We start from the raw sequence: 25,779 nt of genomic DNA on the forward strand, positions 1-25,779 counted from the left end.
CCCTCAAGCCTTTCCACTCAGGACCACCTGACTTAAAGACAAGTGAGTCTGTCCCAGCTTCTTCTCTGTTCCTCTTCAGTTTTCTTTACAATGTTAAGTACCACGTGGCATTTCCTCCTTTGTTTGCTGGGTGTTCTGTTCTCCACATTGGACTGTAAGTCATAGGAGGGCAGGGATTTCCCTGTTACTATTGTTTTTCTGTGCTAGAAATGAACCCCATGTCTTTTACATGCTGGGAAAGAATTTTTCTCTCATTAATGAATGAATTAATTTTACATCCCGATCACTGCCCCGGTCGCTGTCCTCCCCTCACACAGTTCCTTCCCCCATCCCCTTCTCTGAGAGGGTGGAGCTCACCTATTCCTTCCCCCTCCCCCCGTGTATCCCCCCACCTTGGCACATCAAGTGCCATCCTCTTCCATTGAGGCCAGAAAAGGCAGCCCTGTTAGGGGAGTGGGATCCACACGCAGGCAACAGCTTTAGGGACATCCCTAGCTCCAGTTATTGGGGAACCAGTAGGAAGGCTGAGCTGCACATCTGCTACATATGTATGGGGGGGGGGGCTGGGTGATTTATTGGTCTTCCTGTGAGGTTCCTATCCCCTCTGGGTCCCTCAATCCTTCCCTCAGTTTTCCCATAAGACTCCTCAAGCTCCATCTAATGCTTGGCTGTGGGTCTCTACATCTGTTTCAGTCAGCTGCTGGGTGGAGCCTCTCAGAGGGTAGCCATGCTAGGCTCCTGTCTGTAAGTATAACAGAGTATCATTAATAGTTTCAGGGATTGGTGTTTCAGGGATAGGTCTCAAGTTGGGCCAGTTACTTTTTGGTCATTCCATTGGTCTCTGCTCCATTTGTGTTCCTGCAGTTCTTGTAGAGCAAATTTTGGGTCAAAAGTTTTGTGGGTGGATTGGTGTCCTTATTGTTCCACTGGGGATCCTGCCTGTCTATAGGAAATGGTCACTTCAGGTTCCATATCCCTGTTGCTAGGAGTCTCAGCTAAAGTCACCACCATAGACTCCTGCGGGCCTCCCCCAGGTCTCGGCATGTGCATGAAAGAATTTTTTCATTGATCTAGACTCACAGCTCAGGGGCTTTTTTTTTTTTTTTTTTTTTTTTTTCAAAAGAACAGTCCCTGCATTTTTACACAGATACAGATACACACACACATACACAACACACACACACACACACACACACACACACACGACAAGGTCTCCTGTATTCAAGGCTGACCTCAAACTCAATATGAAATCTAGGATGACCTTGAACGTGTGGTCCATTTGTCCTTACCTCTTAAGTGCTCTGGGATGACAGACGTGGGCCACTCTAGCCCCTTTCTTCAGCCCCAGGACAGAACCAGGGCTCTCCGAATGCTAGGCAACAGAGCTACAGGCCCAGCCCTCAAGAACATTCTTTCTTTTATGTACATTGTAACGAAATGAGCACTCACTTTTAAGAGGTACCTGCTATTCCTTCTTGTGATCCTATCCCGGTATAACCAATTCTTCACCCAATACAAACATTACTTCTCATCCTTTGCTTTCGCCAACCAAAGGCATGGTGCAGAGCTTTTGTTTCTTTAGCAGAGTTGAGGTTGGACCCCAGGGCTTTGGATAATGCTTAGTCTTTGAACCGTATGCATCACCTTCCCTGTTTTCTTGTGATAGGTTTTTCTGAGTTCACTAAGCACAGTACAGGCTGATCTTGAATTCACCAAGCTAGACTTGACTCACAATCGTCTTACCTCAAACTTCAGGGCTCTCGGTTTACAACTGTGCACCCTATATCTATATCTAATTTAGAGCATTGTTGCCTTATCATAATCATCATCACATCACACAGTGTCTCCTGAAGCCCAGAGGACAGATCTGGATCCCCCAGAGTTGAAGTCACAAGGCTGTTGAGGGCTGCCAGATGTGGGTGCTGCTGGGTCCTGAACTCGGGTTCTCTGAAAGAGCAGCAAGCACTTTTAACCCCCGAGTCATTTCTGTAACCCCACCTTTTTTGTTTATTGAACTCCTGATCCTCCTGCCTCCACCTCTCATGTTGGCAAGCGTCTGGCTGAGGAGACCAGTACTTTGGGAAGAAAATAAATGAAAGAGGAAAGACATGTGACGACGTGAACTGGCACCAAGGCAATGGAAGAGTGGGGACTTACCACCAGGTGGCAATGTCGCCGGCGGGAGCTCGGAGTCTCCCGGGCCGCGCCGCTCTTGCTGCCCGCTTCCGCTCCTGCGCCGGGCCAGGCGTGGGGGTGGGTAGGGCGAGTCATATGACCCGCTGGGCTTCCTGGCTCCGGCCGTCGCAGCCGTCTGCCTGTGTCTGCCCGAGTCGTGCCGGGGGCCCCACCGAAGAGCCGTTGGCGGGTTCGGGGCCGATACCCGCTCGTGGGAAGCAGTGTCCGCTGTGATCCGTGCCAGTCCACGTTCGCTGCCGGCCGCCGCCATGCTGGCGCTCATCTCCCGCCTGCTGGACTGGTTCCGCTCGCTCTTCTGGAAGGAGGAGATGGAACTGACGCTCGTGGGGCTGCAGTACTCCGGCAAGACCACCTTCGTCAATGTCATCGCGGTGAGCAGCCCTCTGCGGGCGGCCTGGCCGGCGTCCCGGGCCTGTCACCTCTCCGAGGGCCGGGCCGTGCGATCCTGCGTGTGTGGGCCTGGGAGGTTGTAGCCGGAGGGTCAGCAGCCGGAGGGTCCATTCCGCGTTGCGTTTTGGTAGGGCCTGTGCCTTTAACGCGGCCCGGAAAGGGTTAATCCGAGTCTGCCACAGTTGCCGCCTTTCGGGCTGCGGAGGCTGAAGGGTTAATTCCAACCTGTCACTTGCTCACCCGGACGGGTGAGCCTGGCCTTTTCCAGAACGCCTGCGACTGGGAGGCCTCTCCGAAATCTCCACTTGGGACGAAGGAGCCGCATTGTGAAAGCAGGCAACCCGTGTGGGCGCTTCTGTGAATGCCAGGGGGAGCTTTGGCGCCTCCAGTTCGCTTGGTCTTTGTCACTTGTCCATGGAGAGTCGGAGATCAAACTGATGACCTAGCTTACTGGAGGAAGCTGTTGGAGAGACCATTCAGATCCCAGTATTTATTAAGGCAAAGGAGTAAGGGCGAGGCGAGTCTCTGTTTCTCCAGAGCTGATTGTGTTAAACGGGTGGATAGATGGCTCTGCATTCAACATAAAGTTAACTATTCTGTAGGGTTTGGTCTTTAGATATTTTTTTTTTTCCTTCTAGAGAAGGAATTAGATTGGGACATAGCTTGTGCAGGCTCAGAGCAATTGCCTGGAGAACGTAAATGTAATGTGGTGGCTAATTCAGTGGGAGAGTGTTTGTTGAGTTTTGCGTTTTTTTGATTGATTGGGGAAGGAATGGGTGTGAATGTCTGTCTGTCTTTGGAGCCCAGGAGTCATTGCACGGTCTTAGGGCTGTCTTAGAGGGTTGAGCTTTACAATTGTTCTGATGAGAAGTGGCGGCAGTTCTCAGACCTTCAAGAGGATTGTTGCAACCCTCACTCGGGAGACAGCTGAGCTGCCGAACTGGTTTGGCTGCACACTGCCATGGGAGAAACTAGGTAACTTGTGACTCAGTCCCTGTAATAAAAGAGCAACAGGCATGAAAGAGAGGAGCAGAGACTCAAATTTCTTTCGAAGATGGCTTAATATAAGTATAAGGACGATCCCTGTGCTTTATGTTGGGCTCTTCCTATATTGCCCCCACCCCTAGAGAATAAGGCAGAACAGATTTTAGGCTTTCTTTCATACTAGAACTTTTCTATAGCCTTGGAGGTATTCATTTTTTGTTAACCTAGATATGAATTGGAGTTTCCTTGGGAATCCTGTCCCTTGGACAAGATGGAATTGGTACAGGTGGGTGTGTTGGTATGATCAGTTGTATTTGCTGTGGAGGATGACTTAATGCAAGAACCTGTACCAATGAGTAGAATTCAAGAGACATACTGCTTACTTTCATGCATATATTATCCCTAGACAGTGCAGCTTGATACAAGAAGCCTGAATTTTTATGCCAAGCAGTCCCGGATTTGAAATCTGGATCTGCCACTTAGCAGCCTTGGGTCTGGTCGAGCCGATTGCGGTTTTCTGATCTATGGCATGCAGATAACAATAGATTTCTTAAGAGAGTTGCTCCAAGGGCTAACCAGGAGGAATAGGGAAATGACAACACGTGGATATCTGTAGTGGCTGTGCTACCCAAAGCAGGCACAAGGAAATGCATTGGGAAAGGACTGAGCAGGGCCCATTCCCTTTGACTCTCAGGCTAGTGTAGTCTGCAGTTGCAGATCCATGGCTTGTGGGAAAGAAGCACCTTAAGCCTCCCTTCCTTTTGTGTTAGATTCTTTTTAACAACTATCAAATGTCAGCAGTGCTGTTTAAGTTAGTGACCTTCTGTTACCAGTATTAGACGGTTCTTTTTGAATTATAATGGTATAGATATTCTGTTAAAAAAGATCCCACAATAAAGAGAGATTATGTTTAAATTTAGTTATCCCAGATTCTATATATCATAAAACATTACACTATCCCCATACACACATATATAATTATGATCTGTCAATTAAAAATGTTAAGGTCCAAGACATGGCGATGCTTACCTGTAATTCCAGCATTTAAGAGGTTGAGGCAGAATGGTAACTACCATTCTGCGGTTTTCTGTTTGTGGGTCAGCTTGATCTACATATATATAACAAATACCAGACCAGGCAGGGCTACACTGTAAGGAACCCCACCCCAACACACTGAGCAAAAATAATTTAGGAAAAGAAGAAAAAAGGCTAGACTGTAAGTTGGTGATGGGGTTTAAATTGTTGAGAAAGGGGATGACTTCTTAGTTACTACTAGCTTAACTTGTATCTCTCATCTAGTCTTTGTTCTTTTGAGACAGAGTTTCACTGTGTGGCCCTGTGTCCTTGAACTCACTAGGTAGTCCGGGTTGGCAAACACATGGCCATCCTCCCACTCAACTCTCCCAGGAAGAGGGAGGGATTGTAAACATTAAATCTAATGTCCCTGCATCTACCTAAAAATTGGAGGAAGATTTAGTGAATTAATGTCACCTAGTTTATAAAGATTGGTTTATAAAAGTTCTTTTATGTGAGACTTGGTCCAATCCTAAAAGTTGGACTTTCAAGAACAAAGATACTCAGTTTCTCTTACGCTTTTAAACCTGAAATGGCACCTCTTTTATTAAGAGACATGAGGTGCAGAATATTATCATTTGTTCTGGATGTTATTGAAAGAAACACCTCTAGACTTTAATTTTCTGATGTGATAGACATGAAATAATGTCCAGTTACTATGTTAATATTGGTGCAGTTGTGTAATCAGTCATGTGTCCTATATGTGTAATGTAATGTTTTGTTGAGTAATCATTTACTGGGACACTTAGATGGGTCATAGCATAGTTACTAAGAAATGTATAATTGAAGTTGGCAAATTATTATAGGGTAAACTCTTGTAAGCATTATGGATAGTATTATAAAATTGTGTAATTCTTCTAATTGTGATTAATTGAAAAAGTTAATCCTTGGATAAGTTTATTACTACTGAAAATTAAGAAAGATACTTGGCAAGATAGAAGAAACCTAAATCTAGTGTGTTTTGTTTTGAGATAAGGTCTGGTTATATAGCTCAGGCTGGCCTCAAACTAGGGGTTCTTCTCTAGTACTACAGGCCTGTAGCACCATGGCCACCTTAGATGTTTAAGAGCTGTAGATACTTTAAATCATCTGATTTACCTTCATTTTGCTGATGTAGCTAGGACAGCCACATAGGCCAAGGGTTCCACTGACAAAGCTGACAAGTAGCCACAATAGAATCAGTGCGCAGGCCAATGTAGTTTTTACTATTCTCATCTGCCTCTTTAAGTCTATCTTAGGGCCACAGAATGGAGAACTGGAAGATCCTTCACAAATCTTTTTCTGGGCCGGGCGGTGGTGGCGCACGCCTTTAATCCCAGTACTTGGGAGGCAGAAGCATCTGGATTTCTGAGTTCGAGGCCAGCCTGGTCTGCAGAGTGAGTTCTAGGACAGCCAGGGCTACACAGAGAAACCCTGTCTTGAAAAAAAAAAACCAAAACCAAAACCAAAACCAAAACAAACAAACAAACAACCCAAATCTTTTTCTGGGACTGGAAAGATGGCTTAGCCATTGCTGTTCTTCCAGAGGACATGTACAATCCCAGCACCCGTGTTAGGAATCTCACAATTGCTTATAACTCCAGCTCCAGAGGATCCAGTACCCTCTTCTGGCTTCTGAGAACCCCTTGACTCACAGAAACACCTTATATATTTTAAAAGTGGATGTCATAAAGATTGTGTATAGTTCTGCTAATTGTGGTTAACGGAGTTATGTGTGATTGTGTTACATTGCTCCACAGACACATACTTTCACATAATTAAAAGGTATCTTTCTCTCTGTTTAAAGTACAGGGATATGTTGATTTCCTGTGCCTATTTGGTATGTTGTTTATATGGGGCTAGGGGCTGAACCCAGGGGTTTGTGCAGTGCTGGATGGTCCTCATCAATTGACCATACCCCCAACCCCTAATCAAAGCATCATATAGTGACATAAATTAGGAGAAATTGATTATTAATGAAAGGTGAGAGCAGTGGACAGTCAAGGACGTTTACATGGCTAGCTAATAATACACATTGTTACTGAGCTATCTTTAACATTCCAAAGCAGATTCATTTTAACTTATTTATTTATTTATTTATTTATTTTGTGGTTTTTCGAGACAGGGTTTCTCTGTGTAGCCCTGGCTGTCTTGGAACTCACTCTGCAGACCAGGCTGGCCTCGAACTCAGAAATCCGGATGCTTCTGCCTCCCAAGTACTGGGATTAAAGGCGTGCGCCACCACCGCCCGGCTTAACTTATTTTTTTATAGACAGGGTGACACTGTATCCCAGGCTAACCTTGACTCCCTCATAGCCTAGGCTGGCCTCAAACTCATAATAACCCTTCGCTTCCTGAGTTTTGAGGTACAGATATGTAGAATACTTGGTTTTAATTTTGAATTTTGTAAAATGGCTTATCTGGGGGTAATAATGACAAAACCAGTTTTGTTTTTAAATGTACTGTCTTAAGTTTAGATGTTAAACAGATCCAAAATTTGAGTGTAGAGGTTAGCCTTCTGTTTGTCTTGAGTTCATAGGGAAGGGGCCCGGGGCATTCTGCCATGGAGCAGCTCTTCTGGGTACTTTTGCTTCAGTCAGTTCTTTCAGTATTGTTGTATGTAATCTAGGAATTATGAAAACCTGACATGCTCAGTAAAATCCATTTTAGATGATGGTGTTTATAAAGACTATTGGACAACTTAGGGAACTTCCCAGTTTCTCCCAGATTATCACTGAATTTGGAGGCAGAGAGGACTGTGTCTATATATTGTAAAATTTAGTTTTGGAAACCCTAGAGAGAGCTTCCCTGATTTCTTTTCTAAGAGGATTGATTGATTTATTTACTCATGTGTGTATCTGTGTTTGCCAGTGGGTGGGGCACCAGGCTTGTTACAGGGGTGCTGGGGTCTGAGCACTGGTCTAGAGGACTACATATCAGGCATAAAGCCTTCTGTCGCTGCAGCCCTGTGTCTTGAGGTTGATACAGGCTGCTTGGAATTTGAAGGGCTGTATAGAAGAGATACGGAAGGAACCACTTGTATTTTCATCATTTAGGTGAACTCTCGTTAGTGTTTCATAGCACCTTTGTCTTATCATTTTCAAGTGTGTATCCAAATTCCTTTTAAGAAGTTTAGGCAGGCGACAGTGCTCAGGAGATAGCACTTGCCACCAAGCTTGAGTTCCATCCCTGAGACCCAGTCCTACAAGTTGTCTGTTGGGGGCCGACTTTTAGCAGAAAGCGGCTATCAGCTTTGCAGCCATCTTGAGCCATATACCCTGACATGAGACTTGGATTACAATAGCCTACAACAGCTGAGCACACTCCGATAATCTTGGTTTAGATACCTTGAGATTAAAGGTGTGTGAGATTAAAGGTGTGTGAGATTAAAGGTGTGTGACTTAAGAGTATGACTTAGAAGTATAGAGATCAGAGTTAGAGACAAGACCTAAGGGCATGATTAAAGGTGTAACTTAGAGGCGTGGCTTAGAAGTGAGACATATAAAAGGCAGAGGCAGACAGACATATCAGACATTAGGGAGACACAGGAGAGAACCAGACACAGCAGAGAGAAGACAGGTAGCAGGCACTTGGAAGAGAACTTGGAAGAAGTAACTTGGAACTTGGAGGGACTAGGAGCTAGGGACTAGGCACTAGGAACTCAAGACTTAGGACTTAGACTGAAGAATAAACGGGATTGAATTACACTCTGTCTGGTCTGCATTCTTCGAGTCCATCCTCACTCTCGCTCTTGCTGAACCCCGACCCACGAACCAGAGCGGCAGCTTGGGCCGGGATACAGTGGCCGCCCAAACGTGGGTCGGCCCCGGCCTCAACATTTTGCTCGGTCCGAGACATTTTTTGGCCGCCCCAACGTGGGGCTAGTGTGGATCCCAACAGTTGTCCTCTGATTTCCACAGGGACGCTGACTGCCTCATGCTCCCTCACTCTGGTACAGGAGTTATCTAGGGCCAGAATATAGCAGAATGTGTTACAAAAAGTTCCCCAACCTTACAGGCAGACTGTGTATAGCTCATCCTCTTTTTTTTTTTTAATTTTATTTTTATTTTATTTTCAGTTGCAAAGATAAATATATATAAACATCAGGATATAGGGAATGGAGAGATGGCCGAGCTAGAGTGTACTGCTCTTGCAGACGACATGAGAAGTCCTCAGCATCCACACGAGGCAGTTCACAACTGCTTGTAACTGATTTCAGGGGATCTGATCCGTCTTGCCTCCTGGGGCGCTTGCATGCTCACGTGTACATATCCTGACACATGCAGATGCACGCATAGAATGAGAACTAAAGACATTTCTAAAGCAGGCTATAGAGCTTGAGATATGGTTCAGTCATTGACTGCTGATAGAATGTTCAGGGCTGGGCCCATCAACAGCACTAACTAGAAGTAAAGGCTAGTTTGTCACAGAAAAATTTGTCACTGTAGCATGTAAATCCATTTTTGCGTTTGCTGTAGGAAGGACAAGGAAAAGTGTCTTTCATACCCTGGAAATCACCGCCTACCTCACCACCTTCAGTGACTGTATACAGGAGCTGGTAGCCCTTTGTACCTGTCGATGGCTTCACCACTCTCACAGACACCTGCACTGCTGATGTGATTGTGGTCAGCACGCTTCAGGGCTTGCAGGAGGCCCACCATCAGGGAAAGGCACCACAGTAATAGGTGCTTCCCTGGTACAGGAGCAGTCTAGGGTCAGAACATAGCAGTATGTGCTATAAAAAAGGTCACTGTAGCTGAATTTTTTAGTGCTTCACACTTTGTATATTTGAGCCTTTCCTTGTCACAGAACATGAATGGTTTTCAGGGTTTTGCCAGTTTATCTCAGTCTGACCTGTATTTCTTGAGGATGAATTCTCAAGAATTAGCAGTGAATGATTTAAACACACTTCTATCATGTGGCCAAATAACATTGTAGAAAGTGTTTTCCAGTGGTGAGCTCTTCTGAATAGATACGTCTCTACGAAAAGTTGGACATCAGCGGAGCCATGCCCGTTTGCTATGTGCAAGACAAACAACTCTTACACTGGTAGTTTCTAAAAACTGCTTTGCCATTTGTTGGTGTTTAGGCAGAGCACGTTTTAAGGAGTGCCTTTTATGTGTCAGTGGCTGCTAACACTGGGACTCTAGGCAGCTTTTTTCTTTATCTTTTCTTTGAGTCTTGCAGGCAGACTGTAAGTATAGCCCATCCTTGTAGCTTTCTAGTGGTTTGCTGTACAGTTCCTTGTGGATTCCGTGTTCTAGCTGTCTGGTGTTTCCATGTACCCTTTATTTAACTCTCTGGTCCTGTTGTAGTGGTGGGATGCTGCTTGCCTCTGTGCGCCTTCCTTACCATCATTTTTTTCCCTGAGTCTCACATGATGAAAAGAGAAACCCTATCTCGAAAAACCAAAAAAAAAAAAAAAAAAAAGAAAGAAAGAAAAGAAAAGAGAACAGAGCTGTCCTCTGACTTCACCACATACTCTAATTAAGAAATCACTTGCATATTGTTTGTAGTTGTAAAGCTAATTTGTGTTCTTGAAGGTCATATTTAAGAAAAACTAGGGAAATATATAAACCATTTGCCTACTATTTTAGGTAAAAGATTTGGGGCTTTTTGTGTTTTTGTTTTTGTATTTATTTATTTATTTTTTGAGACAGGGTTTCTCTGTGTAGTCCTGGCTGTCCTGGAACTCACGCTGTGACCAGGGTGGCCTCGAACTCAGAAATCGGCCTGCCTCTGCCTCCCAAGTGCTGGGATTAAAGGCGTGCACTACCACCGCTGTTTTTGTCTTTCAAGATAGGGTTTCTCAGTATAACCCTGGATTTCCTGGAAACTCACTCTGAAAAACAGGCTCGCCTTAAACTCAAGAGATGCTTCTGACTCTGCCTCCTTAGTGTTGAGATTAAAGGTGTGTCCCCCAATCCCAGGCTGGCTTTAGTTTTTCTAAGATCTGACAGTTTCACTTAGTGGCTTCAGAGTCCCAACTACAAGCCTTATGCTCTGAGATCCTTTTTTTTTTTTAAAGGTTACTGTGCTTCTTAAATTAGATATTGACTCGTACTTGGATCTAGTTTCATAGTTTGTCTAGTTTAATACACTAGAATGATTTTCTTTTTTATTATTATATTATCTCTTCTGTGTGTATATATGTGTGGAGGTCAAAGGACAGCCCATTGGAACTGGTGATCTCCTTTGACTTTGTGCATCCTGGGGATCAGACTCAGGTCATCAGGCTTAGTGGTAAGCACCTTTACCTGCCAAGCCATCTCACAGCCCCAGAATGATTTATTTTTTCTCTCCTTCCTTCCTTCCTTCCTTCCTTCCTTCCTTCCTTCCTTCCTTCCTTCCCTCCCTCCCTCCCTCCCTCCCTCCCTCCCTCCCTCCTTCCTTCCTTCCTTCCTTCCTTCCTTTTTTTTAGACTTTTTATTTATTTTATGTATGTGAATACACTGTCTCTCTCTCTTCAGACACACCAGAAGAGGGCATTGGAACCCATTACAGATGGTTGTGAGCCACCATGTGGTTGCTGGGAATTGAACTCAGGACCACTGGAAGAGCAGTCAGTGCTCTTAACCATTGAGCTGGTTCTCTAGCCCTCAGAATAATATTCTTTTCTCATATCGAGAAGTTTTAAAAATTAATAGAGATTTAGGGATTACTTAGTAATCTCCAAGGGGCTGGTGATATAGCTTATTGATAGACTTGACATGTTGACTGTAAAACAATGTGCCTATTAATATGTCTTTAATAATAAATTATATAAATATTAAATAAATTATAATATTATATTTTTATTAAATTATTAAATATAATAATAAATTATTATTAAATAAATAAATAAAAATGAATACTGGCAAAATAATTGTAGGCTTCAGGTATCTAAGAAGTAGTCTTTTTTTTTTTTTTTCTCAGAAATTGACTTTTTTCTTCTAAGCTGGGTTAGAAAGTTTGTAGAATGATACTAAAAATATTTTTGTACCAGTTTATTTAGTAACAGTTAATTTAGCATATACAAAGCATTGCTGTGAGGCTAAATTTATTAGCATATGAGTTCTGTGTGGTTGAGTTTATTTGAACTATGTGGGTTGGAAGGATAGAGTTTAGGAATAGAAAGCCAGCTCTACTCCCTAGTTCAAGGCCTGACTTCTGCTGCACTGTTGTTTGCAAGCCCTGTAACCCTTGTCCTTGTGTGCTTTCTACTGATATAGTGATTAAAAACCATGACCAAAGCAAGTTGAGGGAGGAAAGGGTTTGTTTTTTCTTACACTTGAAGGTAACCGTTCATCTCTGAGGGAGTTAGGCCAGAGGACTGTTGCTTAGTGATGGTTTCCCGTGGTTTGCTCAGCTTGGTTTCTTATACAGCCGGGACCACATGCCCAGGGCTGATACCTCTCACAGTGAGTGCACATATGGGTATGGAATAACATGAAGAAAAACCAAACATAAGAAGAGGATGAGGAAGGATGAATAAAGCAATGGATACACACATATCAGTAGTTTTTCTAGTTTTAATTATGTCATGGATTATTTGGATTTGGTGATAGCTAACTGAGAAAATACATTCTATACTGAAATCAGTGTGGTAGAGTCAGTATACAATTTAATATGAAGCTTTATAGCTTTCCTTTGAATGCCAGTTCTAATTATATATAAGCTTATTGAGTTGTATAGACTTTGAGTCTTGTTAATTTTCTTAATGATGTTTTTATTTGCTGTTTTTCAAAAAAGTTTGTAAAAGTCATTAATCAAGAAAGTGCTTCAGAGTCATACCCACAGGTCAATCTGCTGGAGATAACTCCTTGGTTCTAGGTTCCCTGTTCGTAGATATGTCTGTGTTTGTGTCAGGTTGACAAAACCTAACCAGCCCACCCCTCAGTGCCTGTTTCCTTATGTGTAAAGTGGGGCATGTCTTCCAGTGTGGTAGAGTCAGTATATAAAAACTCTTTAAGCAGTGAGCACATGGGAAGAGTCTATTTTAGTGACTCCTGTGTCACTGTGGCTGAAATACCTCATCTTACAGGAATAGTTCTTTGTTTTGTCTTGGGACTTGAGAGGCTTCAGTCAGTGTTCACTAGTCCCATGCTCTTAGTCAGAACATTAAACTAGCAAGACTGTGTGGCTTAGCATATTTCTAACTTAAAAAAAAAAATCACATGTATGTACAAATTGTGCATGTGTGCATACACATGTGTGTGAGAATTGCTTGTTTTCTTCCCCCATATAGGCCCACCAGACTTAACTTGTCAGGGTTGACAATAAGTACTTTTATCCACTAAGCCATCTCGCTAGCCCTGTTACTAACATCTTGACATTGGAAGCAGAAAGAGGAAACAGAAAGGGGTCAGGAAAAAGGTATATTTCCCAAGGACTGGCTGTCATGACCTTTCTCCAACCAGGCCCCACCTCCTACTTTTGACCTACTTTTCATAATACTGTCATACTATGAATCCATCAAAGGCTTCGTCTCAGTGTGGGGGTTCATGCCTGAAATCCAGCATTCAGGAGTCTGAGGAAGGAGTTCCAGGCCAGCCTCAGCAATGTTGGTCTAGGTTGCCCTGTATTGCAGAATGAAAACCTGTCTTAAAAAACCCAAACTAGGCAAAACCTAAACATAGCCATCATACCTCTGCTTATCCCAAAGAGATATACTTTACTGATCTTCTAGGTCTTTCTGTCTAGTCAAGCTGACAAGACTTACCATAAGTTTTAGCTATTACACGACTGTAATCCATGAACCTTGAAAGTGGGGACCTTTTTTTCCCACTGATAACACTCTAACTGCCCAGAATGGTATTTGGTACATACTAGGTGCTCAATAGTATCCAAAACATAAAACTAAGAAAAAGGTGTATTTATGAACTCACATTAGTATTCTAAAGTTCAAAGTGTAATGTTAAGGATAGGTTTTATGTCTGGTGCCCTGGCATACACCTAATTTCAGTGCTCCGAGGCAGAGGCAGGCAGATTTCTTGTCAGTTCTGTGAGTCTACATAATGAGTTCTAGGCCAGCCAGAGCTACCAAATAAGACCATGTCTCAGAAAACAAAAAGAATGGGGGTGGGCAACAAAAATCAAATGCGGATCTGGAGCCAGCATGTTTGGGTTTGAATAGTGTAGTGGCCAGAACTCATCTGTGGAAGTATCGCTCAGCTACTTTCCTTCCTCTGGGAAGTGAGATGGTCTGAGTTGAGAATTAAATGAGCAACTGCTTAGCACTGTGATAAATGATCACTTCTGAAGGCTCCTTATGTGGTATTTAGATTCAATTTCTGTCCAAATTTCACTTGATTGTACTTTAAGGATTAGTAGCTTTTGTTTAGGAAGTAAGCCTTTTTTGCTTAGTTCTTGGAAACTGTTGAGTGTGTTGAGTTTAATCACTGAGACAGACTGAAAAGATCCTCAGGCCTAGGTTTGCTAGTGATCCCCCACCTCCTCGAGGCTGAGTGTGGACTCAGGACTTGGGATAAGCAAGTACTCTTCCCTTAAACTAAATTATCAGTTCATTTTCTTTCTTAACTAGACTGGGTCTGAGAATAGTCCATTTAAGCTGGCTTGGCAGTGCAGACTGATATACTAGTTCCTCAAGAAGTTGAGGCAGGAGGATTGCAAGTTTTTAAAATTATTATGTACACAAATAGAAAGCAACATTATAGTCTTACTTGAAGGTCCCATCTAAGCATACTCCAGAACTCCGGCATTCTGGAGGGAGGGAACTTGGTTAAGGGTCAGTTCTTTCTTTCCTATGAGCTACCATCTTGTGGCATAAGGCTGCAAACCACACCGCTCGCAGTTTCTTTGAAAGACACTGAGGTTTCCTTGCCAGCATTGGTTTAATTCTATGTTCTGAGCCTAAGAGTTCTAATCTGAGGCACAAGATTCCAGGTCTTCACATCATTCTTGAGTTTCTATAAACGTCAAAACTGAACTGCCAAAACTACTGTAAGAATGGTTAGCTGACTTGTAATCCCATAACTTGTAAACAGCGTGGCAAGGTACAGGATACCTGTATTATCCAACTTCATGTTGAAAATTGTTGTTTCTACAGTGGATACTGTAATGTTCCAGTGACAGGAAGTATGTGATACCTATCTTCACCATGTGAGAGGACTGAGAGGAGCTTCACCACTGACCTAAACCTGGCATGTGCTCCAGTGCCAGCAGTGGAGGACTGAGACAAGAGAATTGTGAGTTTGAGGGCAGCCTGAAGCAGGGTCTCACATACTTTCCAGAAGACTCAAGTTCACTATGAAGCTTGAGGTAGCCCGGAACTACATAATCCCTTGCCCTGTGTTTACTTAGTAGTGGACTTACAGGTGTATGCCACCCATACTCACTTAGCCTGACGTTTGGGGTTTGGGTCCATAAAGTAGTTGAACTTAGTATGTGACTTCATGGCCATAGACAACTCTTTAGAGTTGCTTTGCCACTCGATAAGATCAGCTCCTTCGGGCCCTGTAAGGACTGCTAGTTTGGAAACTGGGTATGGCCTGCTGCAGTGTTACATGCTTGCTTTAGCCTTCTTGTTACATATGAAGCCACGGTTCCTGGTCTTGACCATATTAGCGTTCCTGGGAACACATGTAGGTTTTGGCATTTCTTTTGGCAAGCTTTAAAAGAGGGGCTAAGATTTGCAGGTGATTTGCAAGATGTGTGTGGGGAGAGAGACAAGGGAATGGACCTTCCTTGTACGTGTTTGACTGTGGTGCTGACAGAAATGCCAACATACTAAGCCATTTTCTTTTTTCTTTATCGATTTTCATTGTATTTACTTTATGTGTATGGGTGTATTGCCTGCATGTATGTCTGGGCACCATCTGTGCATATGTAGAGTTCATGAGTCACTTGGGGCTAGAGTTAGAGACAGTTGTGGTCCTCCACCACGTGGGTACTAGGGATTAAGCCTGGGTCCTCCAGCCGAGCTCTCTCCAGCCTCTAAGCTCTTTAGTCCTTTGGTCTGTCTTTGCTCCTTTCCCTTAGATAGCATTGTGCACACATTCATTCAGGTCCCAAATCTGTGGAGCCTGCCTCAGCTCATCTCCTAGGCAAAGGTAATTATTCCTTGTTTTCTTTTTTTGTTACTTGTTCAAAATTGGAGTTATTAGTGGTAAGACTCTGCATTCCTGTCTCTGCTTGCACAGGAGAGAACCCATTCCTAGAAAATGTCTCTCTTGGTATGTAGCACTGGGCCTGACTCTGTAGATAGACTGTAGTCACTGACATAATATAGTGAGGCAGTATAGAGTAGTTATTTATTTATTTCTTGATACCCTTTTGAGGCAGGTTCCCACTGTATAGCCCAAGCTAGTCTGGAATTTGTTATGTAGCTCAAGGTGGCTTAAATTTGTCACAGCATTATCTTTTCGCCTCTGTCTCCCAGGAGCTAGGATTACATGTATGAACCACTGTGGCCGGCACTAGTTTCTGATTCTTTCAGCAAATTTTTGGTCATTCTGAGAGTACAACTAAACTGTTTCTTTGCCGTAATTCACTGTACATGTGTTAGGCCATCCGCTGAGCAGGTCACTCATCTCTTTTATTTTCCAGCTGACAAAATTCGTCATTACTAGCCTAGGCTTTGTAGAGGAAGTTGCAGTGGCTTGAAGTTGATGCTCTTTGTCAGTACTGAATGTAGAATGCTAGCAGCCTCATCCCCTTGAAAACTTCTCAAATGGCTATTGAGTGATGTTGTGCTTTAAATATACAATGGCCTCTAGGTCCATGTGTTTGAACACTTGGTCCCAGCTGGTGGTACTCTGTCATGGCGGGGGAACCCTTAGGAGTGGGACCTTGCTGGAGGAAGTGGATCCCTGCTTATTATGTGAGCAGGCTTGTGCCTTCATGGCTGCTGGCTTCTGCTCCTGCCTCCATCAAACAATGAGCCAAAGTAAACCTCTTCTAAGTTGCTTCTTGTCCGGCATTTTATGATTTTTTTTTTTTTGTCGTGGTGATGATAAGAGGTAATACTCCAGTACACTAGCACTGACTCCCTCTTTCCCCCTAAGTGATGGCTCTTGCTTGTCTAGCAACAAATAACCTGGGAGTGTTTGAGGTGTGTATTCAAGTGTAGCATAACTTTATGGTTTATAAAAGTTTGACTTGGGCTTAACACCATTTAATTGTATTTGTGACCTTGATATCAAATTTTCACTTCTGTAAGATGAGGTCAGTGAAGTGGATGATGTGTTGGCATTACTATTATTGCTATTGTTGAGATTACTGTCATTAACATATGCTACTGGGGATTGAACCCAAGGCCTCATGCATACTAGGCAAGCATGCTGCCTCTGAGCTACATCCTCAGCTCGCCATCAATACTAGTTTTATGAATAATATTCATCAGGAGTAGGTATCCTGCTAATTATAGTGATGTTCCTTCCCTATCTGCTCCTTCTTTCCTGCATTTATTTATTTATTTATGAATTTATAACATATAGCACAGGCTAGCTGTGAGTTGGTGGCCTTCCTGCCTCCTCTGTTTGAGTGCTGAGACTACAAGTGTGTGCTGCCACACCTGGCGTGAACAATGATGCGTTCTTAGTAAAGAAATCATGAGTCCTTAGGAACATTCTCGGTACTCCAACCTCTCTTTGAACTTGTGTTTCCTGCCACTCTCTGATAATAGCAAGTGGGTTATAGACAGCTATAAAAGTAATGATGCATGTGTCTGTCTAGAAAGGACTTCCCTTTGGAATCTGTGCCACACGCCATGACTCAATATTTCATATAAGCCCAGTCTCACTGGAAAACAATGCTGTTCAAACTGACAGGGCTGATCAAATGGTTTTGCAGTGCTCCATGTTTCTTCAAGAACACCCAGAGATAGAGTTGAGAGGAACCATAGAAAGAGAATCGGTGTTAGCCTTGGCGTTTTCTGCAGCCACACTATGTGCCGCTGGAGAGAGACTTCTGTGAGTATAGAAGTGTCCTACTGATATCTCAAACAAATATAGCTGTGATGGCTTGAAAGAGAATGCCAGATCCATAAGCTCCAAATTAATGTTTTCTTTTATAAGGTGTCTTTGGTTATGGGGTTTTGCCATAGCAATCAAGGAGTAATTAAGAGAATAGCTGAAAGGAATGCATTATGCTTTAAAGTATTTTTGGGGAATTAGAATCTGTTCAGTATTTTCAAAACAGTGTTTTTAGGATTGGTGAGACAGTTCAGTGGATAAATCCCACAACCCACATATGGTGGAAGGAGAGAACCCATTCCTAGAAAATGTCCTCTGACCTCCACTTGTGAGCTGGGACTTGTGTTTCTCTCCAGTAATAACAATCAAGTTAAAACCTCCAATTTTATTAAATGTTGCATGGTGGTGCACACCTGTAATCCCAGCACTCTGGAAATTGAGCAGAGGACCAGAAGTTTAAGCCCACCCTCAGCTACATAGTTTGGGACCAGCCTAGACTGTAGGAACCCCTGTCTCAAAGAACCAGAAAGGGGAAAAAAGTCGATTGACAGAGTTGAACATGGATTTCAAGATAAATTCCTTAACATCAAGTTGGTCACATTCTGCTTCTAGGGAAATAAACTTTGATGTTTGAAACTGCAACATCATTAGTGGCTATTTAGGACTGCAATTAAGCAAATGTGAGAGACGTGAGGAAGTCACCTAGAAACCGTTTCCTAGGTTACAGTTAACCCATGATTCCTGCTGTACTCAGAACCTTTACTGTTCAGGATGAGGGCTTAGATGGCTCAAGCACAGTAAAGTACTCTGCCACACAAGTATGAGTTGAGGTGTGGGCACAGGGGAAGATGGAGAGGAGGATCCCTGGGGCTTGCTGGCCAGCCAGGCAGAGTCCTAGCTCCAGTGAGAGACCCTGTCTCAAAAAAATAAGATGGAGAATGATTGAGGATGATATCTGCCAGCCACTGGCCCAGAACTCCTAAGCTTCCTTCTGCTTCTCAAGAAGTGCTGGGATTGTAGGCACTCACCACCATGCCTGGTTGTTAATCAGTTATCATGTGGACAGCCCTATTCTGTTCATATGCTATATTGCATTTAACTTTTTATTTTGGTGCTAGGTATCAGATCCAGGGGCTTACTAAGGTTAGTAAGGTTTGCAATGAAACTGCATCACCAGCCTACTCTTAGCACGTTGAGTAAGCACACCATAGCATCAGTAATAGTGTCAGGCCTTGGGGCCTCCCCTTGAGCTGGATCCCAACTTGGGCCTGTTACTGGACCTCCTTTCCTTCAGGCTCTTCCCCATTTTTGTCCCTGCAGTTCTTTCAGACAGGAACAATTCTGAGTCAGAGCTTTTGACTGTGGGATGGCAACCCCATCCTTCCATTTGATGTCCTGCCTTTCTACTGGAGGTGGACTCTACAAGTTCCCTCTCCCCACTGTAGGGCATTTCATCTAAGGTCCCTCCCTTTGAGTCCTGAGAGTCTCTCACCTCTCAGGTCTCTGGTACATTCTTGAGTTTCCCTGCCCCTCTTTCTACCTCTTGAGGTTGTCTATTTCCATTCTTTCTGCTGGCCCTCAGGGCTTCAGTCCTGTTCCTCCCACACATACCTGATCATGTTCCTCTTTTCCCCTTCCTGTCCCCTCTCTCACCTAGATGCCCTCTCTCCCCACCTCCTGTGATTGCTTTCTTTTCCCACCTAAGTGGGATTAAGGCATCCTCTGATTGTTAACTTTTTTGAGTTCTGTGACTTTATTTTTGGCTAATGTTCACTTACTAGTGAGTACATGCCTTGCATGTTTTTTTGAGTCTGAGTTACCTCACTCAGGATGATATTTTCTAGTTCCATCCATTTGCCTGGAAAACTAATGATGTCCTCATTCTTAATAGCTGAATAGTATTCCATTGTGTAAATGAACCACATTCTCTGTATCCATTCTTCTGTTGGGGGACATCTGGGTTTTTTCCAGCTCTGGTTTTTACAAATACGGCTGCTATGAACATAGTGGAACATGTGCCCCTATGGCATGGTGGGGCACCTTTTGGGTATATGGCCAAGAGTGGTATAGCTGGGTCTTCAGGTAGGTCTATTTCCTATTTTTTGAAACCTGAGTTTAATTTCTAGCCACCATCATTGGGCAACTCACAGCCACCTGTGACTCTAGTTCCCAGGGATCAGGACACCTTTATCCTCAGAGGACATTGGTGATCACATGTACATACCCCTATACACACCTATATAGACACACAGTTAAATAGAAAGTCTTGGAGAAGAGTTATAGCAGATTCTGAAGCCTTTCATGAAGTGTTTTGTTGTGTATTTTCGACTAAAGGACTTAGGCTGCATAGTCTGCTGACTCCTATCACCGGGTGCCTCTAACAACCACCGGAAACCTCTATGAGATACCTAGAAGGGAACTTGAGATTTGACCTTTTAGTTTTCCTTTCCATAATACATCCCCCCCCCCCCCCCCCAATCCTTACTATGTAGCTCTGGCCGGCCTGGACCTCACTCTATAGGCTAGGCTAGCCTTGAACTTAGATCTCTATCTGCCTCTGCCTACCCTGCATTAGGACTAAAGTTATGTGTCACTACACCAGGCTGCTATTTTTCTTAAGATTTATTTATTTTTATTTATATGAGTACACTGCAGCTGTCTTCAGACACACATCAGAAGAGTTCATTGGATCCCATTACAGATGGTTGTGAGCCACCATGTGGTTGCTGGGAATTGAACTCAGGACCTCTGGAAGAGCAGTTAGTGCTCTTAACTGCTGAGCCATCTCTCCAGCCTCCCCCCACCTCCTTTTTTTAAACATAGGCTGTTACTCTGTAGTCCAGGATGCCCTGGAACTCACAACTTTCTTTTGCTTCAGCCTCCCAAGAGCTGCAATTATAGGCAGGACCTCTCTGTGTGCGCCCTCTTACCCGCTTTGTAACTTCAAAAAAGAAAAAAAAAATTAGATAGCAGCACATACACACTTCAGGGCAGGCAGTAGAAAAGGACAGACCTACTTTCCTCTGACTTCTTAAATACCCAGTTCTTCCCAGAAGGAAGGAAAGCTTGAAGACTCACCTTGCTGCTATTTGCCGTTCGTTCGTCCGTCCGTCCATCCATCCATCCATCCATCCATCCATCCATCCATCCATCCCAGAAAGGGTCTACAGCTAAGTTCCAGGCTATGCTGGGGTACATAGTAAGATTCTGTATTAACAAACAAAGAAACAATCTATTTTAACTCCTATCTCTTACCATATAGTTGTTTGTTAACAGCTACTCCTGCTCTTCAGTGTTCCTGGGAGATGCACCCACACTTGCTTACTGTAGCTCTTTAACTTATTTCTTCAGGGTGTCTTTAATTTTGATGGCTTATCAGTGTTTCTGAATATTTGAAGATGTGCTTTTTATCAGTGTTTATGAGAAGATGCTGCATGGGGCGTGGGGTGCTTACTGGGTTGGTTGAGTAGCAAAATGAATTTACATATAAGGCAAACTGAAAATTGTAGGCAGTTCTTTAGGTATGGATTTAGTGAGACCATATTACAGTGCTGTTAATGACAGGTGCACACAGGAAACATGTTGAGATCTTTGGAAATGAGTGTTCTTCAGGAATAGAAGTTACCAGAATGAGAGTGTCATGCTCCTAATTGAAATTGGGACTGGAGAACATTTTAATCCTCAGGAGTTGTCTTTGAAAAGGAGATTGTTGCTGAGTGGCTCCCCTGGAACATGCAGGCAATGAGAGTTAATTAGTTGTTTCAAGTGAGTTAAGATTGGAATACAATTAGGTTTTTCATTAATAGTTCTCATGTATCACTATAGAAAGTTGTAGAGAGGATTTTGGTCTGATATGTTCAATTTGCATAGCCTAATGCTATGTAATAGTAAGGCCTTCATGTGGTTTTAGTTTTTCTAGTCAAAAGATCTGTCTTGGATCCATATTGTTATTTGTGTGGTGAGTGTATCATCGCACACGCACGCACGCGCACACACACACGCACACACACACGCACATACACATAAACTTACCACTACTCTCATCTTTCAAATACATTTTGCAGCCACTATCTGGACAAGGCAAACCTGCTTGCCTCTTAAGAGCTGCTCATCAGAGGTAAAATCTTAGAGTGGCTGATGGGAATATTGCAGCTGTGAAGATTTAGACACCACACTGCCCAAGTATAAGTTTGTCTCACAGATGAAAGGAATGTACTTTATTAAATAAAGTACTTTATTAAAGGCCAGCTGCTAAGAAACAAAGATGCTTAATTTCTGGTGACTTTTGAGACTAAGAAGAGAAAAAGAAGCCAGAGGAAAGGGAGCAGTAAACATTTGAAGCAATGAGGCATGATCTGGTAAGGGGACTTAGGAAAAGCAATTATAGAGACAGATCATGTGTCCATTCTGTGAGAGGTTCCTACCATTTTCTATATCAAAAGTGACACAGCTGGACTGAGGTATAGAGATCTAGATTCATTTTTAAGTAGCACAATCAGGATGATATGTGGCAGTTATCTTTGAGGGTTTATGTTGTTATTGGAAACAAGGTTTCTCTGTGTAGTCCTGGCTGTCCTGGGACTCAGAGAGGTCCACCTGCCTCTGCCTCCAACTGCATTCCACTTCCACTGCCAGGCTCTGTTTTTGAGTTTTAATTGTCCTTTTAAAGTTATTCATATAAGTGATACATGAAAACAACAATTTTTAGACATTTATGTGGTGTATAATATATGTACAATCAAACATTGCATTGACCTTTAAATGAAGGTAAACATATCTAGGGATGTAACCCACAGCCTTATGTGTGCTCAGACATGTGCTCTACCACTAAACAACACTTGAGCCACTGTTATTTTATCTATCTATCTATCTATCTATCTATCTATCTATCTATCTATTATGGCAAAAAGATTGAAAACACTTTGTTGTAGCTTTATGAAATGGGCGATTTGTATCATTATCTATAGTTGTCCAACAGATTTAAATTATCTTTAGGGGATGTAAAAATCACCACTTCAGAAAGGATTTTATTGGATACTCATTTGTTCTATATCACTACCTCGTTTGGACAGATTATTGTAATAGTTCTTGAGCAGTATTTTTATGTTTGTTTTGTAAGTTTTTTTTTTCTTTTTATTCATTACATGAGTAAATGGTTAAGTGGATGCATAGTGGGAGAGGCAGAGTAGCTGAATGGCTTTATAAGACCACAGAGGAAAGAGTGCAGTAGGTGCTTATAGGTGTGTGGCCCAGTTAACTCTACATGCTGTCAAAGACATACAAGAGGTGAGGCTATGAGTAGCTGGGCACTCTAAGCCTCTGATGGAGTGTCTTTGGCCTGTGTCTTACTTTACTTTTACCTGCCTGTCTTGTACACCTAGGAATCATCACTTTCATCTATGCAGACACTCTAGATAAAAAACAAAACAAAACAAAACAAAACAAAACAAAAAAAAAAACCCAAAAAAACAAAAAACAAAAAACAAAACAAAAAAACACCTCACTTGGTGGTGGAAGCCATTGTCAGTTGATTTGAATTGGTAGATAAAAATCTGGCTACATACCAGTGCGCTTGCATGGAGATCTTGTTTGTACAGGGGTCCTATCTGCAGCATGCATGGAAAGCTGTCTTTGTCTCTGCCAGGGATTTTCTGAGTAGTTTGAAGATTGCTTTTGATTCTGGTATTGCCGATTATTCTGGTTTTGAACAAAATAATCTTGCATTGTTAGGATTTTGCAGAAACACTTCTCTGAATTTGGCTTATCTGGTGTGATGGCCCATGTGGGGAATTTGGATCATTTAGGAAAAAAAAAATGCCTCAGCTGCCTCTATCTAATCTAATCTTATCTGTCTGTCTATCTATCTGAAGGGAAATGGAAAGTTTCATTTTACAGTTCTGCACAATATTCCTTCACTTTGCTTATATTTCTGAAGCGAGTTCTCACTCAAAGGCTGTGGGAATTTTGAGGGACTTTGTGTTTTGATCGTAACATTTAATTGCTAAGATGAATCTCATAACTTTTCAAATAATGTCCTGTAGGGAGGAAGTGTGTTTGCAGTTGGGAGTGAATCCAAGTTGCTGTATAAGAGTGAGAACAGATGGTTGGTGTTTTGAAGGGACGGTTGGCTCAGGTGCTCTGAAAAGGGGAGACGGTGAACTTTAGGAACTTTAGGATGATATTAGGATGGACAACTACAGATGAGTTTTCTCACAGTTCCAAAGAGAGTGCCATAATAGTGGCATCTACCCTGGTGTGTGTGTGTGTGTGTGTGTGTGTGTGTGTGTGGTAGCAGCTGCTGTAAAGAAGCATGTTGCAGTGATGTATGCATTTTCAAACAAAGAGGAGCTTGGTCTTGAAAGAATGCACACATACAGTCCAGTTTCTGGTTTCTAAGTTACAATGGAAACATTGAAGTAGATTGTAAATCAGTTCCTATTGCTACAAACAACAAACCAAGCAGTTTTAAAGTCAAGGATTTTTTTCTTACTACAAAAATTATAAAGCATGCTTTCTTCTATTAGAAGACATTTGTAAGTTAAGTGTCCTTTGGAATATTGAAGACATTTTCAATCTAGTTTGTCTTCATGTATCCATTTCTGAAGTAACTGTCAGATCCTTATGATGGAGTGTAATCATGGGATTTGCTCTGCCCCTTATGTAAAAGGTGTTGTGACAAAGCTGTTTGTGTTCCAAGTAATTCAAAGTTGAGGATGTGTCATCTTCCATTGAGTTGGGGATTCTGTGGGTTTCTGGTTACAGCTCTCAGAAGGGAAACCTGAGTAGGGCAGGTAGCAGGGTCCCAGGTCTCTCCCACCAGCATGATTTTGTCAATGCCAGCAGCAGGGTTGGCAGGGGTGTGAGCTTGGCCTGCCAGGCGGGTCTGAGGTCCAGCAGTGGATGCTTCGGGAGAGAAAGCTCTTCCCTAAAGTGTTACAACTCAGTAAAACAGCCACTCTCAGACGATTCTTGGTGAAATAACTTGTGCACTTTATTCCATGTGGGTAGGGACTTTATAAAGATTTAGGAATAGGGTGGGATCCAGGGGTAGATGCTTTCTATTTGGCTCAGTTTGAGATGCTAGTGATGCTCTCATAACCTGGGGAAAGCACTTCAGGGGTTTTCCTTCCCTGTGTGACTGATTGTCATGGTCCTCTCAGTAGAATGTTGTGGTTATATGTTCCAGAGCAGGTAGATTTTGGCAAGGAGTTAGCCCCATGCCTACTGTACTCAATTCTGATTTTCATGGGGTTTGGTATCTTTTCTGTCTGGTGGCACAGTTCACTTGCCCCACAAGGATGTAGCTCTGAAAAGAATAATTGCTTAGCACGACTAAAAACCTAGGTTGGATTTCTAGTACATCAAAAAAATTAATAATGCTATCTTTGGAAATTATTTTAAGTGTATAGCAAAATTGCATGGTTAAGAAGCATTTTGGAGAACACCCATATGCCTTCAGCAGAATCAAACTCTTACCAGCATTTTACTTTACTTGTTTGGTTGTGTGATGTTCTGTATGGCTATCCATGTATACCCTATGAGCTAAAGTCACAAGATAGTATCCCTGAAACTTTTTTTTTTGAGTAAAATGCATCTAAAGCAAAATAAGAGAAAGTGAGGCAGGGTCTCTTGTTAGTACATATGCCATGCTAGCTGATCTGCTAGTTTCTGAATGTTCTGTTTCTGCCTTGTACCTCGCTGTAGGAGCACTGGGCTCACAGCCCTTTGCTGCTGCGTTCAGCTTTCCGTGTGTTCTGGAGATCCACTCTCAGGTCTGCTTGCATAGCAAGCACTTTACCCACTGAGAGGTGTCGCCAGCCAGGGTAGTTTAATATTTAGCTGTTGTAGATTATTGGTAGCAATGGCCAGATACTGTCAGTACATTTCAGTAATTTACCTGAGTAATACTGGTGAAGAAAGAGATGAATGACCCCTTAAGAAGGTTCAAGAGCACCCTAGAACACCACTGCTCTCTACACCAGTGCGTGTTTTCTTCTGGCAGCATTACTGATGATCACACTTTAAATACTTAGTCAGGAGGGTAAGCTTTCCTGTCCCCGTCCCCTTCTACTCTCCTTGCATTTTCTCTCTTCCTTTGTTACATATTTATTTTTAAAATAAGGAAAAATTTAGATTTATTGATTTGTCTAAATATTTTCTCTGCATTTATATATGTGAACTGTGTAAATGCCTGTGCCTAAAGAAGTCAGAAGAGGGAGTTGGATCCCTTCAAGCTGTAGTT

General features: G+C 42.7%; 1 protein-coding gene across 1 annotated transcript in view; it reads left to right on the forward strand.

Moving 5' to 3' along the window:
* The first annotated feature begins 2,120 nt into the window (after positions 1 to 2,120).
* The window catches only part of Arl8b (ARF like GTPase 8B), a 38,332-nt gene continuing 14,673 nt past the window's right edge, over positions 2,121 to 25,779 (forward strand). The window contains exon 1 of the mRNA XM_034511603.2: positions 2,121 to 2,567. Within this exon, the coding sequence (XP_034367494.1) occupies positions 2,445 to 2,567 (123 nt within the window). The 5' untranslated portion in view covers positions 2,121 to 2,444. The remainder of the gene's footprint in view (positions 2,568 to 25,779) is intronic.

The sequence above is a fragment of the Arvicanthis niloticus genome, chromosome 9, assembly GCF_011762505.2.
Source record: "Arvicanthis niloticus isolate mArvNil1 chromosome 9, mArvNil1.pat.X, whole genome shotgun sequence".
Classification (NCBI taxonomy): domain Eukaryota; kingdom Metazoa; phylum Chordata; class Mammalia; order Rodentia; family Muridae; genus Arvicanthis; species Arvicanthis niloticus.